Source organism: Oncorhynchus mykiss, chromosome 17 (genome assembly GCF_013265735.2).
Source record: "Oncorhynchus mykiss isolate Arlee chromosome 17, USDA_OmykA_1.1, whole genome shotgun sequence".
Lineage (NCBI taxonomy): Eukaryota > Metazoa > Chordata > Actinopteri > Salmoniformes > Salmonidae > Oncorhynchus > Oncorhynchus mykiss.
The window spans coordinates 28,700,745-28,720,578 of record NC_048581.1 but is presented as its reverse complement, the minus strand read 5'-3'; the positions used below and the strand labels follow the sequence as shown (position 1 = coordinate 28,720,578).

General features: G+C 43.9%; 1 protein-coding gene across 1 annotated transcript in view; it reads right to left on the bottom strand.

Moving 5' to 3' along the window:
- LOC110495131 (protein AF-17) overlaps positions 1-19,834 on the bottom strand; it is a 35,443-nt gene that overhangs the window by 11,730 nt on the left and 3,879 nt on the right. Inside the window, exons 5-18 of the mRNA XM_036949624.1 lie at positions 18,581-18,684; positions 18,374-18,467; positions 17,435-17,554; positions 17,239-17,325; positions 16,566-16,716; positions 15,483-16,328; positions 14,679-14,845; positions 12,338-12,455; positions 10,907-10,973; positions 9,811-9,959; positions 7,589-7,807; positions 7,270-7,346; positions 5,132-5,496; positions 4,735-4,792 (exon numbers count right to left, since the gene is read on the bottom strand). Of these exons, the coding sequence (XP_036805519.1) occupies positions 4,735-4,792; positions 5,132-5,496; positions 7,270-7,346; positions 7,589-7,807; positions 9,811-9,959; positions 10,907-10,973; positions 12,338-12,455; positions 14,679-14,845; positions 15,483-16,328; positions 16,566-16,716; positions 17,239-17,325; positions 17,435-17,554; positions 18,374-18,467; positions 18,581-18,684 (2,622 nt within the window). The remainder of the gene's footprint in view (positions 1-4,734; positions 4,793-5,131; positions 5,497-7,269; positions 7,347-7,588; positions 7,808-9,810; positions 9,960-10,906; positions 10,974-12,337; positions 12,456-14,678; positions 14,846-15,482; positions 16,329-16,565; positions 16,717-17,238; positions 17,326-17,434; positions 17,555-18,373; positions 18,468-18,580; positions 18,685-19,834) is intronic.

Genomic DNA, 19,834 nt, shown 5'->3' with positions numbered 1-19,834 from the left:
TTGTGGATCTTAATGTTTTTCCTCATAATCCTGGACTATCGGACCACCATTTTATTACGTTTGCAATCGCAACAATCTGCTCAGACCCCAACCAAGGATCCTCAGAAGTCGTGCTATACATTCTCAGACAACTCAAAGCTTCCTTGATGCCCTTCCAGACTCCCTCTGCCTGAGGACACAAATCAGTTAACCATTCATTTAAATTTGTGCAATACCCTAGATGCAGTCGCACCCCTAAAAACTAAAAACATTTGTCATAACAAGCTAGCTCCCTGGTATACAGAAAATACCCGAGCTCTGAAGCAAGCTTTCAGAAAATTGGAACGGAAATGGCGCCACACCAAACTGGAAGTCTTCCGAGTAGCTTGGAAAGACAGTACCGTGCAGTATCGAAGAGCCCTCACTGCTGCTCGATCATCCTATTTTTCCAACTTATTTGAGGAAAATAAGAACAATCCAAAATGTATTTTGATTCTGTTGCAAAGCTAACTAAAAAGCAGCATTCCCCAAGAGAGGATGGCTTTCACTTCAGCAGTAATAAATTCATGAACTTCTTTGAGGAAAAGATCATGATCATTAGAAAGCAAATTACGGACTCCTCTTTAAATCTGCGTATTCCTTCAAAGCTCAGTTGTCCTGAGTCTGCACAACTCTGCCAGGACCTAGGATCAAGAGAGACGCTCAAGTGTTTTAGTACTATATCTCTTGACACAATGATGAAAATAATCATGGCCTCTAAACCTTCAAGCTGCATACTGGACCCTATTCCAACTAAACTACTGAAAGAGCTGCTTCCTGTGCTTGGCCCTCCTATGTTGAACATAATAAACAGCTCACGGACGTGTACCAAACTCACTAAAAGTGGCAGTAAAGCCTCTCTTGAAAAGCCAAACCTTGACCCAGAAAATATAAACTATCGGCCTATATCGAATCTCACGTTCCTCTCAAAAATTTTAGAAAAAGCTGTTGCACAGCAACTCACTGCCTTCCTGAAGACAATGTATACGAAATGCTTCAGTCTGGTTTTAAACCCCATCATAGCACTGAGACTGCACTTGTGAAGGTGCACCATGCCATCCCTTGTGTTCAATAAACCGCTCTATTTGGATTCCTGCTTCATTTCCTCTGCACACTTTGAACTCTGAACCAGTCAAAACCTCCTTCTACAGCCCACCTTTACTGTATGGAACAACCACAGCCGGGGGTGAAAGTAAGGCTGTACGGAAAAGATGTGGCGTCCCAACAAACAAGATGGAGGTACGCCTTACCGGTAAAACATGAGCCTGTACCAATAATTATAAGAGAGCTGTAGGCGATTACACCGCTTTTTATCATTACCGCATGTCAGAGGCATGAAAAATGAGTGAATGGACTTGCAAACGGGTCGTATAGTCTACGCTCCAATGCGTCTACGCACGTGCGCGGACAGCAGTGGACACATAAATTCTGGCCTAATGACAATTGCCAAATGTCATTACACTTTTTGGTGTTTTGTGTAACAGATGTCTCTTTCATTCACCACTGAGGCTGGAAATATGTTGTGAGTGGATGAACGTGCGCGGGCGGGTAGCCGAGTAAAGGAGCCCTTTGAAGTGATTATTTGACAATCAAATGAAAACATCATAACTGGTTGTGTTTTATGCCACAAATTCAAGAAAGTGTAAAATATTATAGCACCATTATTGCATGGAACTTCCATCTCATATTGCTCAGATGAACAGCAAAAATCTTTGGAAAAAAAACATAAAGCAACATCTCATGGCACAATGCCTCTCCCCAATTTGACCTAGATATTTTGTGTATGTATTGATATGTTGGTTGTGTGCCATTTTTCAATTGATGTAGTTCTGTCCTTGAGCTGTTGTGTACGAATGTTCTGTATTATTTCATGTTTTGTGTGGACCCCGGGTAGGATAGCTGCTGCTTTAGCAACAGCTATTGGTGATCCTAATAAAATACCAAGTAAAAGGTCATACATGAAAAGTTAAATGACAATTCTTTACAACTAGGCCCACAGAGATCCTATTGAATTAATAGGGATTCTATATGTTATTACATTTGTTTCGGTGCACTACAGGACGTCCCGTACCGGGAATAAATACATTTTTCTTTCACCCCTGCACAGGAGTACAAAGAATCTGAGGAACAAATGGGAGACTTCAAAGTTCAACCCTAATCCAGGTCCAAACCCCATAACCGGACACCAAAGACAACCCATGACCTCATCCATCATAGGTCATGACAATCCCATCCACAAAAAGCTATGATGCAAGGTTTATAGGCAACTGTTGAAAATCATGGAGCAATCTTGGAGAAGCTGAGGTTTCAAATGGCACCCTCTAGCACAAATTCCAGTCCAAAACAGTACACCAACGCAGCTCCCAGTGTTGGCATTAGCTACACCTGATCAAGCTCAGGCAACACCTGAACCACCAGCAGTGGGCCGCCATTCCAGGGCTGTAGCTACAGCCGCCCCCTACCAATCACCTCTGCCACCTCACCCCCAGACTCATCCTATCTAACCTCACCCTATACAGCTCCAGCCTGTAGCGCCCCCCCCAACAAGCCTCTAGCTTAAAATTTAAAAAATCTGATTTCACATGTCCATTTGAAACACTGTAAATCCACTCCTCAGCGGCCTATCAACTTGAAACTTGTCATCACTATCATAGACATCCCTAAGATGAACCACACTGACTTTGGTAATGATATCTAAAAAAAAAAATAAGGAAAATATTAATAACAACTCATTCTTTGCATATGTAACACTAATGCTCAGAATCATATTTTCCTCGTCATATTCACTCCAGATGTAGTATAGAATCAAGTATTAGAATCATGATTGCCCATAAAGGAAGATACAGTGCCTTGCGAAAGTATTCGGCCCCCTTGAACTTTGCGACCTTTTGCCACATTTCAGGCTTCAAACATAAAGATATAAAACTGTATTTTTTTGTGAAGAATCAACAACAAGTGGGACACAATCATGAAGTGGAACGACATTTATAGGATGTTTCTAACTTTTTTAACAAATCAAAAACTGAAAAATTGGGCGTGCAAAATTATTCAGCCCCTTTACTTTCAGTGCAGCAAACTCTCTCCAGAAGTTTAGTGAGGATCTCTGAATGATCCAATGTTGACCTAAATGACTAATGATGATAAATACAATCCACCTGTGTGTAATCAAGTCTCCGTATAAATGCACCTGCACTGTGATAGTCTCAGAGGTCCATTAAAAGCGTAGAGAGCATCATGAAGAACAAGGAACACACCAGGCAGGTCCGAGATACTGTTGTGAAGAAGTTTAAAGCCGGATTTGGATACAAAAAGATTTCCCAAGCTTTAAACATCCCAAGTAGCACTGTGCAAGCGATAATATTGAAATGGAAGGAGTATCAGACCACTGCAAATCTACCAAGACCTGGCCGTCCCTCTAAACTTTCAGCTCATACAAGGAGAAGACTGATCAGAGATGCAGCCAAGAGGCCCATGATCACTCTGGATGAACTGCAGAGATCTACAGCTGAGGTGGGAGACTCTGTCCATAGGACAACAATCAGTCGTATATTGCACAAATCTGGCCTTTATGGAAGAGTGGCAAGAAGAAAGCCATTTCTTAAAGATATCCATAAAAAGTGTCGTTTAAAGTTTGCCACAAGCCACCTGGGAGACACACCAAACATGTGGAAGAAGGTGCTCTGGTCAGATGAAACCAAAATTGAACTTTTTGGCAACAATGCAAAACGTTATGTTTGGCGTAAAAGCAACACAGCTGAACACACAATCCCCACTGTCAAACATGGTGGTGGCAGCATCATGGTTTTGGCCTGCTTTTCTTCAGCAGGGACAGGGAAGATGGTTAAAATTGATGGGAAGATGGATGGAGCCAAATACAGGACCATTCTGGAAGAAAACCTGATGGAGTCTGCAAAAGACCTGAGACTGGGACGGAGATTTGTCTTCCAACAAGACAATGATCCAAAACATAAAGCAAAATCTACAATGGAATGGTTCAAAAATAAACATATCCAGGTGTTAGAATGGCCAAGTCAAAGTCCAGACCTGAATCCAATCGAGAATCTGTGGAAAGAACTGAAAACTGCTGTTCACAAATGCTCTCCATCCAACCTCACTGAGCTCGAGCTGTTTTGCAAGGAGGAATGGGAAAAAACGTCAGTCTCTCGATGTGCAAAACTGATAGAGACATACCCCAAGCGACTTACAGCTGTAATCGCAGCAAAAAGTGGCGCTACAAAGTATTAACTTAAGGGGGCTGAATAATTTTGCACGCCCAATTTTTCAGTTTTTGATTTGTTAAAAAAGTTTGAAATATCCAATAAATGTCGTTCCACTTCATGATTGTGTCCCACTTGTTGTTGATTCTTCACAAAAAAATACAGTTTTATATCTTTATGTTTGAAGCCTGAAATGTGGCAAAAGGTCGCAAAGTTCAAGGGGGCCGAATACTTTCGCAAGGCACTGTAGTTCCTACATGATTGAGTGCTTGCTTTGTGAACCCCGTTCATTGCTGCTCGCAGCTATATTTTAATAATGTATCTCTTATTTCGGTCCTGACAATCTATCCATTACTACTGTTTCAGTTTTATCTTAACTTCATATGATAACCATCTTATCACGGTTGTGTTGTATTGCGTTACCAAAGATCACGAGCGTGCGTGTACTGCAAGTGTTTGCATGTCTGAGTGTGTTTGTATGGCATGGTAGAGTCATTACTGGAGTAAAGTTCTGCTGGAGAAGGAGCTGCTTCTGCTGCTCAGACAGGAGAGAAGACCTGAAATACAACCATGTTAAATATTACTCATCATGGTACACTTCCAGTCCAAACAACACTCAGCCCAGCCAACCCATTAGTCACAACAAAAATAAATTACAGTAACAGTCTAGACCAGAATCTGTCAGCACAGCCAGTAACAACAAGAAATCAACTGTCTGTCACTATCAGACTATATAAAAATGTATCATTGTCACAAAAATAGTGGCCGTGGCTATCACAACAACAACAACAACTGATCAACAGCAATCAACCAACAACATCCTCACAAAACAATCAACCAACACTATCACCAATCATTATACTTTTCTGGTGATCAGACATTGAGGAGGTACTCACGGACTCATGCTCTTGGGGAGCTGCAGGCCCTGTGCCAGTGCTTGTAGGCCCAAAGGAGGAGGCTGGGGCCGCAGGGCCGGTAGGGTGGGCTGGGGGCCGTTCTGGACAGGTGACTGGATCACCCCGTTCAGGCTGCCCAGCATGCCGTTCATGTTCAGCTGGGGACTTCCTGCTTGGGAGGCCATGAGCCCGCCCACCATGGAACTGCTGGCCTGACTGAGGCCCCCCAGGCTGTCAGTCAAAACCCGCCCACCCAGCCCGTTCAGCAAGGGCTGGCCAAAGGAGGCGGGGCTCTGCTGAGGGGGTGGAGTGCTCTGGAAGGAGAGGGAGGAGCTACTGCGGGAGGGACTACCAGAGTGGAGCTCCTAGAGTCGGAAGATAAAAACACAGGGTAAAACTAATGGGACAGTTATGGTTCATTTACAGGTGCAATCTGTAAGTTTAATTTCCCCATATTTCATATATTAACATTCCCTCAATGTAATAACACGCATCTCGCGCCCACCTGAAGATCTGTCTTTTTCAGTCATCTATTTCCTGTGTTTGAGGGATGAAAATCCACTTATCACTTAAATCTCGCTGGATGAATTGCTTTCATTTTATTCCTGCGACTCTTTCATACTCTTGCTTAACGTTACGACCGTGGAAACGTTTATAACAACCTGTCAAACACACTCTGGTAATGGCTAAAATGGGCTCAATGGAATAAATTGTCTTTACACTGATTCTATAAAAAAACGCTACAACTTTGTTAGGGATATAACGCACCATCTTGACACTTAAATCACAAGAAAGATAACTTGATTTCAATGGGCGTTCACTTTTTTGTGGAATTTTAAAAAGTAATACAGTTGACATGTTTACAAATGAGATGCGTTAGGTTCTAATTCTCAGAGTAAAACACTCAACGGACACTGTGAAAGCTTAAGTTGAATTCTTCCCAGAGGATCAATACAGCTGCATTAGACAAACACATTTTCACACAAGCACTGATATTTAACCGTTCCTCATAGGCTGAGTCACCTCCTACCCATCTGTACAAACATCGTTCTTTACTGCTAGGCAGGACACTAGTGATACAGGCCATAAACTTGTATTTCTCCCTTAAGGTGACCTGACCTCAACCCCCCCCCTCCATCACCAATCCATGGCTCTCTCCCCTTATCAATGCCTGCCACATGTAATCACTTCCCTGCACTCAACACATTCCAAGGTTAGTTGCACACACTATATACCTTCCTCCTATAACCCTTAACTTCTGGTGTAGACCCTCTAAACCTCAGCACTCCATCAGTGACACGAATAAGTATATTTTCATATTCTCAGAACCCAACAAAAGCAACTTTCGAAAATGAACACTTGGATTAAAGTGATATTATGTTTGATCTCGCAAAAAAATGCAAAGTATGTTTAGATACTGTAGGTGTAAATCTAGAGCCAAGCATGTTGATTTTAATCTGAGGGTATCCTGCTATTGACACACTTGTTGAATTATGCAAGTGAACGTGAGAACAACAGTAATTAATGGGGCAGTCTAGTCAGCGCAGGTGAGTGCAGATAGGGTAGACAGAGGTAGGGTTTGGGGGATGCTGCCCTGTGCCACCCCTTTATGTTAATTTACTCATACGCAAATAAACCTGGTGTATTTATGCAAACGATGCGCATAGAATTGTCTTTATTTTAACACAAAATACCCCCCCAAATACCTAATACAATAAGAACATTTATATGTGAGTGCATTCTAATAACAAAAATACAATTTCACAATAAATTGAATACCTGAATTCCCACCTAAATCCCTAAACTCCTTATTTTTCCGTGCCAGTAAGATGTTTTACGTGCTATAACTCAGTCAATATCTGATGGATTATAAACATTCTAAAAGTATCTTCATCCATTGTCCTTCTGTTGCATTTATTAGAATAGTTTTAAAAACCTTTTAAACCATTTAGATGACCGTTGCTACTCAATGTACAAACAAGTAGAGGCGGCACCATTGATTGGAAATGAAACTCAGATGTCACCTTTAATGCTACAGTTTGGGATAAAGGGTAAGAGTGTTGTGTAAGTAACTACACAGTGGGTTCAGGTGTTGGCCGGTACTAAGTAAGGTATGGTGAGCACAAAGGGGTTCTCACCTCGGATGAGGTGATGAAGGAGGTATCATTCAGGAAGCAGCTTTTAGACAGGGGACTCTTATTGGTGCTGAGGGGGTCTATATGGACAAGAGAAGTACACACACAGGGATATAGATACAGGGACAGGGAACCAACTACAAAAACACAACACACGACTGTCCAGATTATAATGACAAAAACAAGGTTTGTGTTTGGGGATGGTGGCACTCCTTTCAGACTAGCAAACTAACTCTAAGAACGAATGAGGTAAGGAGGATAGAAAGCTTCTGAGAGGAGGTGAATGAGGAGTGGAGGATGAGGAGGGTTTCCTGAGTCTGACCGTGTGCGGAGGAGAGGAAGCTGATGTGGGCGTGGGTGGTGGTGGGCACTAGGCCCTGGGCGGAGTGGTGGGAGTGATGGACCTGCGGGGGGAAGGGACAGGCCAGCTCCACGTTGAGCAGCTGCAGCCGCTCCTTCTTGGCCGTCAGGCTGAGAATCTGGTCCTGGAGACGCTGGTTCTCCTGCTGCAGCGAGTGGAGGGACTGGAGCATCTCTACAACTGGAGGAGAGAGAGAGACGGAAAGGGGGAGGGAGGCGGGAGAGGGGGGAAGAAACAGGGAAAAGGGGTAGGAAAGAAAGTGAGAAAATAAGAGAGTGAGAGTATGGCACTGTATTCGAGTCACTTCCGTTTTTTAGTACAGCTTCCATACTGATTGTTGTGTCACAGTACTGTTTGTGCAAAGACACCTAGGTCCTAAGGGATACACTAATGATCATCGCTGAACAGCACAGCACATTTTAAAGGATCTGAAAGCAAGTGTATCAGACTGACTCGGGTTGATAAGAATCCACTTCCTCTTCAAAGAGTCCAAAAATACAGTTGACATCGGGTGTGTATGACAGACGGTGTCAAAAAGGCAGACACATCGCCCAAAAAAGACAGACTGAAAATTATCAGAGAATGAAGATATATTATAGACTGCCACAAAGCATCCCGGTGTACAGTGCTTTGCAAAAGTATTCATCCTCCTTGGCGTTTTTCCTATTTTGTTGCATTACAACCTGTCATTTAACTGGATTTTTATTTGGATTTCATGCAATGGACATTCACAATATAGTCCAAGTTGGTGAAGTGAAATTTAAAAAAGAACAAACGGAAAAGTGGTGTGTGCATATGTATTCACCCCCTGTGCTATGAAGCCTCTAAATAAGATCTGGTGCAACCAATTACCTTAAGAAGTCACATAATTAGTTAAATAAAGTCAAAAATGTGTGCAATCTAAGTATCACATGATTTGTCACATGATCTCAGTATATATACACCTGTTCTGAAAGGCCCCAGAGTCTGAAACACCACCAAGCAAGCGGCATCATGAAGACCAACGAGCTCTCCAAACAGGTCAGGGACAAAGTTGTGGAGAAGTACAGATCAGGGTTGGGTTATAAAAAAATATCCAAAATGTTGAACATCCCACGGAGCACCATTAAATCCATTATTAAAAAATGGAAAGAATATGGCACAACAACAAACCTGCCAAGAGAGGGCCGCCCACCAAATCTCACGGACCAGGCAAGGAGGGCATTAATCAGAGAGGCAACAAAGATACCAAAGATAACCCTGAAGGAGCTGCAAAATGCCACAGCGGAGATGGGAGTATCTGTTCATATGACCACTTTAAGCCATACACTCCACAAAGCTGGGCTTTACGGAAGAGTGGGCAGAAAAAAAGCCATTGCTTAAAGAAATAAATGTTTGCTGTTCACCAAAAGGCATGTGGGAGACTCCCCAAACATACGGAAGAAGGTACTCTGGTCAGATGAGACTAAAATGCACAAACCCAACACCTCACATCATCCCGAGAACGCCACCCCCACAGTGAAGCATGGTGGTGGCAGCATCATGCTGTGGGGATGTTTTTCATCAGCAGGGACTGGGAAACTGGTCAGAATTGAAGGAATGATGGGTGGCTCTAAATACAGGGAAATTCTTGAGGGAAACCTGTTTCAGTCTTCCAGAGATTTGAGACTGGGATGGAGGTTCACCTTCCAGCAGGACAATGACCCTAAGCATACTGCTAAAGCAACACTCGAGTGGTTTAAGGGGAAACATTTAAATGTCTTGGAATGGCCAAGTCAAAGCCCAGACCTCAAGCCAATTGAGAATCTTTGGTATGACTTAAAGATTGCTGTACACCAGCGGAACCCATCCAACTTGAAGGAGCTGGAGCAGTTTTGCCTTGAAGAATGGGCAACAATCCCAGTTGTTGGCTAGATGAGCCAAGCTTATAGAGACATACCCCAAGAGACTTGCAGCTGTAAAAGCTGGCTCTACAAAGTATTGATTTTGGGGTGGTGAATAGTTATGCACGCTCAAGTTTTCTTTTTTTGTTGTCTTATTTCTTCATTTCACAATAAAAATATTTTGCATGTTCAAAGTGGTAGGCATGCTGTGTAAATCAAATGATACAAACCCCCAAAAATCTATTTTAATTCCAGGTTGTAAGGCAACAAAATAGGAAAAATGCCAAGGGGGTGAATCATTTCACAACCCACTGCACTTACTGTTGGCTCCCATCTCTCCGTTGCCATGCTTCTCCAGGAGGAGCTCTATGTGGGAGCTGGATGGAGGGACGTTTTCAGGGCGACCTCTGACCCCAGGGCCCACGCCCTCCCTCTGGTCAAACAGTAAGGGCAGACTGCTCATAGGAGACCTGAGAGAATAACAGTGGTAAATCAACAGGGATATGGCTACAGAGAACGAATTAAATGGAATGGTAAAGTATACAAAAGTAAAAGAGATAGTGTGAGAGAATAGTGTTGATAGTGTTGATAGTGGCAGTGATAGTGTTGATAGTGGCAGTGAGAGAGAATAGTATTGATTGTGACAGTGAGAGAGAACAGTGTTGATAGTGACAGTGAGAGAGAATAGTGTTGATAGTGACAGTGAGAGAAAATAGTATTGATTGTGACAGTGAGAGAGAATTGTATTGATAGTGACAGTGAGAGAGAATAGTATTGATAGTGACAGTGAGAGAGAATAGTGTTGATAGTGACAGTGAGAGAGAATAGTGTTGATAGTGACAGTGAGAGAATAGTATTGATAGTGACAGTGAGAGATAAAAGTGTTGATAGTGACAGTGAGAGAGAATAGTATTGATAGTGACAGTGAGAGAGAACAGTGTTGATAGTGACAGAGAGAGAACAGTGTTGATAGTGACAGTGAGAGATAAAGTGTTGATAGTGACAGTGAGAGAGAATTGTATTGATAGTGACAGTGAGAGAGAATAGTATTGATAGTGACAGTGAGAGAGAACAGTGTTGATAGTGACAGTGAGAGATAAAAGTGTTGATAGTGACAGTGAGAGATAAAGTGTTGATAGTAACAGTGAGAGATAAAAGTGTTGATAGTGACAGTGAGAGAGAATAGTATTGATAGTGACAATGAGAGAGAACAGTTTTGATAGTGACAGTGAGAGAGATTTGTGTTGATAGTGACAGTGAGAGAGATTTGTGTTGATAGTGACAGTGAGAGAGATTTGTGTTGATAGTGACAGTGAGAGATAAAAGTGTTGATAGTGACAGTGAGAGATAAAAGTGTTGATAGTGACAGTGAGAGAGATTTGTGTTGATAGTGACAGTGAGTCATAGAGAAACTTACTGTGAGGAAAGGCTCTCTCGTGGCGAGTTGTCGTGACATGGGAAGCGACAGTCGTCCATCTCGGACTCTGAGAGGAGAGAGAGCAATCCCAATAAACTACCAGGTAGCTACAGTAGGGGAGACTGGAGTAAGTTGAGCCGTTTTTTACATTCAGCATCACTCCATCAAGGGAAATATAGTATGCCTTTCTGTTTTGAAAACATAGCTTGTCCAAAAAAAGTGGTCTCTTGGCACAACTTAGTTGAGCTGTGGGACAGGGTAAGTTAAGTTGAGCTGTGGGACAGGGTAAGTTAAGTTGAGCTGTGGGACAGGGTAAGTTAAGTTGAGCTGTTGGACAGGGTAAGTTAAGTTGAGCTGTGGGACAGGGTAAGTTAAGTTGAGTTGTGGGACAGGGTAAGTTAAGTTGACCTGTGGGACAGGGTAAGTTAAGTTGACCTGTGGGACAGGGTAAGTTAAGTTGAGCTGTGGGACAGGGTAAGTTAAGTTGAGCTGTGGGACAGGGTAAGTTAAGTTGAGCTGTGGGACAGGGTAAGTTAAGTTGAGCTGTGGGACAGGGTAAGTTAAGTTGAGCTGTGGGACAGGGTAAGTTGAGCTGTGGGACAGGGTAAGTTAAGTTGAGCTGTGGGACAGGGTAAGTTAAGTTGAGCTGTGGGACAGGGTAAGTTAAGTTGAGCTGTGGGACAGGGTAAGTTAAGTTGAGCTGTGGGACAGGGTAAGTTAAGTTGAGCTGTGGGACAGGGTAGGTTAAGTTGAGCTGTGGGACAGGGTAAGTTAAGTTGAGCTGTGGGACAGGGTAAGTTAAGTTGAGCTGTGGGACAGGGTAGGTTAAGTTGACCTGTGGGACAGGGTAAGTTAAGTTGAGCTGTGGGACAGGATAAGTTAAGTTGAGCTGTGGGACAGGGTAGGTTAAGTTGAGCTGTGGGACAGGGTAAGTTAAGTTGACCTGTGGGACAGGGTAAGTTAAGTTGAGCTGTGGGACAGGGTAAGTTAAGTTGAGCTGTGGGACAGGGTAAGTTAAGTTGAGCTGTGGGACAGGGTAGGTTAAGCCGCATACACATTTATGTACTAAATTAAATATTACCACTACCCTTTTAAAACCATGTCTATCTTCATTTCCCAAACACAATTCAACACAATCACAATCGTTGTTTGCCTTTTAATAATTTTAACATAGGCTTAACACCTATTTTATTATTTTCCACCATCATTTGCAAATAAATTCATTAAAAATCCTACAATGTGATTTTCTGGATTATTTTTCTCACTTTGTCTGTCATAGTTGAAGTGTACCTATGATGAAAATTACAGGCCTCTCTCATCTTCTTAAGTGGGAGAACTTGCACAATTGGTGGCTGACTAAATACTTTTTTGCCCCACTGTAACTTCATAGCAAACATAAGTATCTCACTAACGACTGTGTGTGTGTGTTACCTTGAAGTGAGGTCTGGGCTTGGCTCAGTAGCGAGGGCAGTGTACGGGCAGTAGAAAGGATCCTGCTAAATGGCTGAGAGGAGCTGAGGCTGTAGGAAGAGCTGGAACATGGGTGCACCTGCAAGTGTTTAACACAGAACAAAGTTAGGATCTCATTTACCCTACAACTGAACACATTTGGGATACTATTTTGGTTGTAACATGATATTGTTGATAAGCTCAGTAAAAAGCTCAGTAAAAATGGCACTATATATTCCCTGCATAGTGCACTAAAAAGTACACTACAGATGTAAGATCTTAATTTGATCACCTTGTTGCAGGAGAACTTTTGTGTAAAGTAGGACATTTTTAACTTAGCGTACTTGAGGTTTAAAAAGGCGCATGAAGTTTGTCATTTCCACTTTGAAGTTTCAGACTCCTTTACGTTAAGAAACTAGAGTTTCTACTTTGTGCATGACACAATACATTTTTCCAACAATTTTTTACAGCCAGATTATTTCACGTATAATTCACTGTATCACAATTCCAGTGGGTCAGAAGTTTACATACACTAAGTTGACTGAGCCTTTAAACAGCTTGGAAAATTCCAGAAAATTATGTCATGGCTTTAGAAGCTTCTGACAGGCTAATTGACATCATTTGAGTCAATTGGAGGTGTCCCTGTGGATGTATTTCAAGGCCTATCTTCAAACTTAGTGCCTCTTTGCTTGACATTATGGGAAAATCAAAAGAAATCAGCCAAGACCTCATAAAAAAATTGTAGACCTCCACAAGTCTGGTTCATCCTTGGGAGCAATTTCCAAATGATGGAAGGTACCATGTTCCTCTGTACAAACAATAGTATAAACACCATGGGACCACGCAGCCGTCATACCGCTCAGGAAGGAGACGCGTTCTGTCTCCTAGAGATGAACGTACTTTGGTGCGAAAAGTGCAAATCAATCCCAGAACATCAGCAAAGGACCTTGTGAAGATGCTGGAGAAAACAGGTACAAAAGTATCTATATCCACAGTAAAATAAGTCCTATATCAACATAACCTGAAAGGCCGCTCAGCAAGGAAGAAGCCACTGCTCCAAAACCGCCATAAAAAAGCCAGACTACCGTTTGCAACTGCACATGGGGACAAAGATCATACTTTTTGGAGAAATGTCCTCTGGTCCGATGAAACAAAAATTGAACTGTTTGGCCATGATGACCATCGTTATGTTTGGAGGAAAAAGGGAGAGGCTTGCAAGCCAAAGAACACCATCCCAACCGTGAAGCACGGGGGTGGCAGCATCATGTTGTGGGGGTGCTTTGCTGCAGGAGGGACTGGTGCACTAAACAAAATAGACGGCATCATTAGCGAGGAAAATTATGTGGATATATTGAAGCAACATCTCAAGACATCAGTCAGGAAGTTAAAGCTTGTTCGCAAATAGGTCTTCCAAATAGACAATGACCCCAAGCATACTTCCAAAGTTGTGGCAAAATGGCTTAAGGATAACAAAGTCAAGGTATTGGAGTGGCCATCACAAAGCCCTGACCTCAATCCTATAGAAAATGTGTGGGCAGAACTGAAAAAGCGTGTGCGAGCAAGGAGGCCTACAAACCTGACTCAGTTAAACCAGTTCTGTCAGGAGGAATGGGCCAGAATTCACCCAACTTATTGTGGGAAGCTTGTGGAAGGCTACCCAAAACGTTTGACCCAAGTTAAACAATTTAAAGGCAATGCTACCAAATACTATGTGAGTGTATGTAAACTTCTGACCCTCTGGGAATGTGATGAAAGAAATAAAGGCTGAAATAAATAATTCTCTCTATTATTCTGACATTTCACATTCTTAAAATAAAGTGGTGATCCTAACTGACCTAAGACAGGGAATTTTTACTAGGATTAAATGTCAGGAATTGTGCAAAAAACTGAGTTTAAAAGTATTTGGCTAAGGTGTATGTAAACTTCCGACTTCAAATGTAGGTAATAGGGTGCCATTTGGGAAGCAGACTAAAGCTCTGCTACCTGACCTGTTTATTCATCAATAACTAGGGTACGGGCAGGGTTTAGAGCGATGAAAAGTATCTAACAGCTAACTGCTCTCTCATGTCTCTTCAGAGTAGCCCAAGCGGAGCCGTTGCTATGGCTACTCCCAGACTCAGAGCCGCCATGAGCAGAGCAGGGAGCTCGTGACAGACAGAGAGGAGCAGCTAACGGATTGACTAACGCAGGAAGTTATTTCTGATTTCGGCAAGGGCCGGGCCTTAAATTTGGCAGAAGCAATCGGGCCTGGGTAGGATAGAGCCTGAATGCCGCGGGTATGGGTAAGGCTCTAACGCAGACATGATGTTGATTTCTGGAGTACCTGGGTGTTGAGGGCAGAGTTGACTGGTTGAAGTGGCAGCGTGGAGACGTGAGATGGCAGGAGTCCTGAAGAGAGAGTGGTGCTACATACGCCTCCGCCCAACGATAGAGGGGTGTTACAGACACCCCCACTCAAAGACAGAGGGTCCTTGTGGCTGGTGTAGATTCCTAACCAAGAGAGTAATATCAGACTTAATTCATAAATGCAATTCATTTATTAAACACACACATGCACATATGTACAAACATACACACACACACACACACAACCGCACACATAAAAGTGTTGAGGTCATATCTTGTCAAAGTAGAGCAGAAGCAGGAAGTCAACCCAGCCATTGACGCACATGCTCTCTCTGTTGACACAACACAAAACCACAATCTAACAAATCTCTTTACGACGCACAGATCACTAACTACCTAAGATTTACTACGTATGTGCAGTCTGCACTTCTAGTTCTGTTCAAAATGTCATAAGCAAACAAATGTATTCATACAAGGGTTCTTCCCTCTTATTTTTACTCAATCTGTTACACTTCTTCATCCTTTTCTTTCTCTGTAGTGCAAATATGTACAAGCTTAAATCTGGCCGCCATTTTCTAAATGAGGTATCTTGCTTCCTGAACATCTCTAAATACACATACTTATAATGTGTACATTCATCATCCACAGCCACAATACACAGAAATGCTGTGTATTATTTTCACATGCAAGTGCATGCTTGCAGTCACTCATGCGCACACAGGAAGCTAGAGGGCTACCGCACAGAGAGTACGCCCACTCAGACAGATCTGGTGAGACTCACCGGAGCCGCGGCCTGTGGAGAAACTGACGCTAGAGGAAGTGGAGGAGGAGGGGAAGGAGGAGGAGGAGAGGGAGGAGGTGGGCAGGGTGGAGGAGTACGCTGTGTGGGGGAGTGTGGAGGAGCTGGGGAAGAGCGAGGAGAACGAGGTGGAGGAGGTTAGGGAAGGAGGTGGAGCAGGAGCCGTGTGGTGATGGTGCTGACGGTACTCCTCCTCTAGCCTCTCCGTCCGCTCCCGGTTCTTGCTCCCCCGCGGGCGCCCCGGTCCGTGCCGGCTCTTCTTGTTGCCACGGTGCCTCCTCTCCCGGTGTGTTGGCAGCGGTGGTGGGGGCGTGGTCTTGTCTTCCTCTAGGTCGGCCTCCTCCAGTATAGGGGGCGTGGCTAGGTGCGGGGACTTGAGAAGCGACTTTGAAAGCTTGTAGTCCCCCGAGGAAGAGGAGGAGGAGATTTTGCGGAGCTTGCTGCTGCCGCCGCCTAGCCCACCTGAGGAGGAAGTGATGCGCATGATGGAGCCGAAGGTGGAGATTGTGACCTTGGTCTCAAAGGAGTTGGCCTCGCCCTCTGACCTCTCGTGACCCTGCGACGACCCTCCGTGAGGTCCGTCAACTGGGGTCAGGGCCGGGGGCTGCAGAGAGGCCTTGTTGTGATATTTACTATTGTCCAATTCCTCCTCCTCTTCTTTCTCTTCTTCCTTTTCCTCCTCCTCTTCTTCGTCATCTTCCTCAGGCGCTGTCCATCTGGTCCGCTCGTCACGGTGCTCCTCGGCACCATGCTCGTCCGCTCCTCGGTCGGGGTCGCACTCCAAACGAGAGGTAGAGGAGAACGGGAGGAAGTCTTGGGAGCCGCCACCTGGGAATACACACCGTAGTTATTCCTAAACACAGCACAATAACCAGACAACACTATACGGTAGAGTTATACCTAAAAACCATTATAAAAACACACGTTCAGACTAAACACAGTGAAGTTATACCAAACCAAAGAGTTCTGCACTAGAGAGTTGGTTATTCACAAACAGAACTGACTGAGAAGTTGCTTGGACACAAAATGGCCAGTTAGTTGGCCCATAAAGGATTAGCTTTATACCCGTGTTGAAGGGACTGGAGGAGCAAGAGGAAGAGGAGCAGCTCTTGCCAATGCTTCCTGTCTTCTTACTGCGATGTCCCACCTGGCCGTGAGAGCTCAACCTCTTCGAATTCCCCTCGCTGTCCTTGTTGCTGTGGTGACCCGACGACAACTAAATCAACAACACAGAGAGGCCACGGGGGAAAGTGTATCATTATGGATTGAGAAGGGGTTTGATGTCATAGATTAAAGCCATTTACGCTCATTAGAAAGTATTGCAATAAGGTCCTGTTAGAGAGATCAACCAAGGACCTCACCTGAATAAAACCATTTTCTCAAATGTATCAACTTAGCAATAAGCAATAGTTCAAACTATTTAGGAGCCCAAATGGTTATACTAGAACAATGAAGGGAGACAGATAGGATGGGTGGAGGTGGGGAAAGACGAGAGAGAGAGAGAGAGAGAGAGAGAGAGAGAGAGAGAGAGAGAGAGAGAGAGAGAGAGAGAGAGAGAGAGAGAGAGAGAGAGAGAGAGAGAGAGAGAGAGAGAGAGAGAGAGAGAGAGAGAGAGAGAGAGAGAGAGAGAGAGAGAGAGAGAGAGAGAGAGAGAGAGAGAGGGGAGGTTAGAGAGGTTAGAAAGAAAGAGACAGAGACCGAGGGCATTTAGGGGTGTACATATTGGGGTTGGCTTTACCTTGTCCATGCTGCTGGACAGTGAGGACCCCAGACCATCAGATGACTTTTTATGCCGCTCCTTTTGCCTCATCTTGTCCTTGTGACTCTGAATGAAACCCGAAGGGAAAGGCTGAGGATTTGAGCATTTATGCAAATACAGGAACGCGTACGCGCACACACACACACACACACACACACAATACACACACACTCACCTTCCTGAGCCTGTGGTGGTGGGAGCCGTGTTTGTCCTGGGCGGGGGACGTGGAGCGCCCCCTAGAGGGGCCGAAGGAGCTGCGTTCTGTGTTCTCTCCACTGGAGCGCATCTTCCTCTGCTACAGGACCCCGCAGAGGAGAGGCAGAGAGTCACACTGCTGCCAACCATAATGGTCACAAAGGCAAGCACAGCTAGACGGGCAATAGCTAGATGGGCAATAGCTAGACGGGCAATAGCTAGACGGGCAATAGCTAGATGGGCAATAGCTAGACGGGCAATAGCTAGACGGGCAATAACTAGACGGGCAATAGCTAGACGGGCAATAGCTAGACGGGCAATAGCTAGACGGGCAATAGCTAGATGGGCAATAGCTAGACGGGCAATAGCTAGACGGGCAATAACTAGACGGGCAATAATTAGACGGGCAATAGCTAGTTGGGCAATAGCTAGATGGGCAATAGCTAGACGGGCAATAGCTAGATGGGCAATAGCTAGATGGGCAATAGCTAGACGGGCAATAGCTAGACGGGCAATAGCTAGACGGGCAATAGCTAGATGGGCAATAGCTAGACGGGCAATAACTAGACGGGCAATAGCTAGATGGGCAATAGCTAGACGGGCAATAACTAGACGGGCAATAGCTAGATGGGCAATAGCTAGACGGGCAATAGCTAGACGGGCAATAGCTAGAGCTACAGGGGCAACTAGGGGGAAGAAGCTATTTCTCCACGCCGGGTTGAAAAGCTCTGTCTCCTTGCCTTCCTCAATGCAGTATGTGAATGGACGTTACCAATCCAAGAGGAGGTTGTAAGTCCTTTCCAAAGTCTTCTTATTACACTACACTCTTATAACACATTTCCATATTTCATTCCATTCAAATAAAGAAGAATTTGAGATCTCCTAGAAAGTTGAAAACAGACGTGAATACATCTCTTACCATCTTGATGTAATGGTGCTTGCAGTAGCCACAGTACTTGACGTTGTCAGCCTCAGGGCCCTCCTCCTCACACAGCAGGCCAGCCATCTGAGCACTGCACAGGGTCAGACAGTCAGACAGATGGGAGAGGACACACACACACACACACAGACACACACACACACACACACACACACACACACACACACACACACACGGACCACTCACCAGGTGACGTGGAAGGCTTGTCGACAGCCCTGGCGGTTGCACGTCATGCAGGCTCCACAAGCAGCCTTGCTCTCTCTCCCATGGTCCTCACAGATATAACACGTCTAAAGAGAGGGGAGGGAGAAAGATGAAAAAGGATGACGACTGACCAGAACATATCTCCTCTTATCAACGTCAGATGTCATGTCCACCTGAAATCCTTCGCAGATGTAAAGGGCAGACTTTGCTACGGACGATAAATCGGTCATTCCATGAAATGAGTGCTTTTTGCATCCCTTTGATTTATTAAGTAAGAATTGTGCACAAATATTGCATTTCAAAAGCGTGTTATTTGACTGTAAATGAAGACCACATGGAACATTCAATGCATCTGATTTTTAATATGAATGAAGACTTGCTAAAGTGCCAAAATTCAGCAATATGACATGTCTCTCTGTGCATCCTCTGTGACTTATATGACGATTTTAACCCATGTCTCTCTGTGCATCCTCTGTGACTTATATGAAGATTTTAACCCATGTCTCTCTGTGCATCCTCTGTGACTTATATGAAGATTTTAACCCATGTCTCTCTGTGCATCCTCTGTGATTTATATGACGATTTTAACCCATGTCTCTCTGTGCATCCTCTGTGACTTATATGACGATTTTAACCCATGTCTCTCTGTGCATCCTCTGTGACTTATATGAAGATTTTAACCCATGTCTCTCTGTGCATCCTCTGTGACTTATATGAAGATTTTAACCCATGTCTCTCTGTGCATCCTCTGTGACTTATATGAAGATTTTAACCCATGTCTCTCTGTGCATCCTCTGTGACTTATATGAAGATTTTAACCCATGTCTCTCTGTGCATCCTCTGTGACTTATATGAAGATTTTAACCCATGTCTCTCTGTGCATCCTCTGTGACTTATATGAAGATTTTAACCCATGTCTCTCTGTGCATCCTCTGTGACTTATATGAAGATTTTAACCCATGTCTCTCTGTGCATCCTCTGTGACTTATATGAAGATTTTAACCCACTTAACCCAACATTTCTGAGTGGGTCGAGCATAACACGTCAACCCTGTTATCCAGAGATAGACTAGAGATGTATTTTTTTTAAAGTGATGTAAGCATATAATTGCCCCTATCTGTTGCTGTGTACAAACTTTTATTCCCCGTCACAAGGAGATTTATGGCTGATTTTAGATGAAGTCGTCAACCATGTTACTTTATTTGGCACCTAATAGATACTTACAATAGTATATTT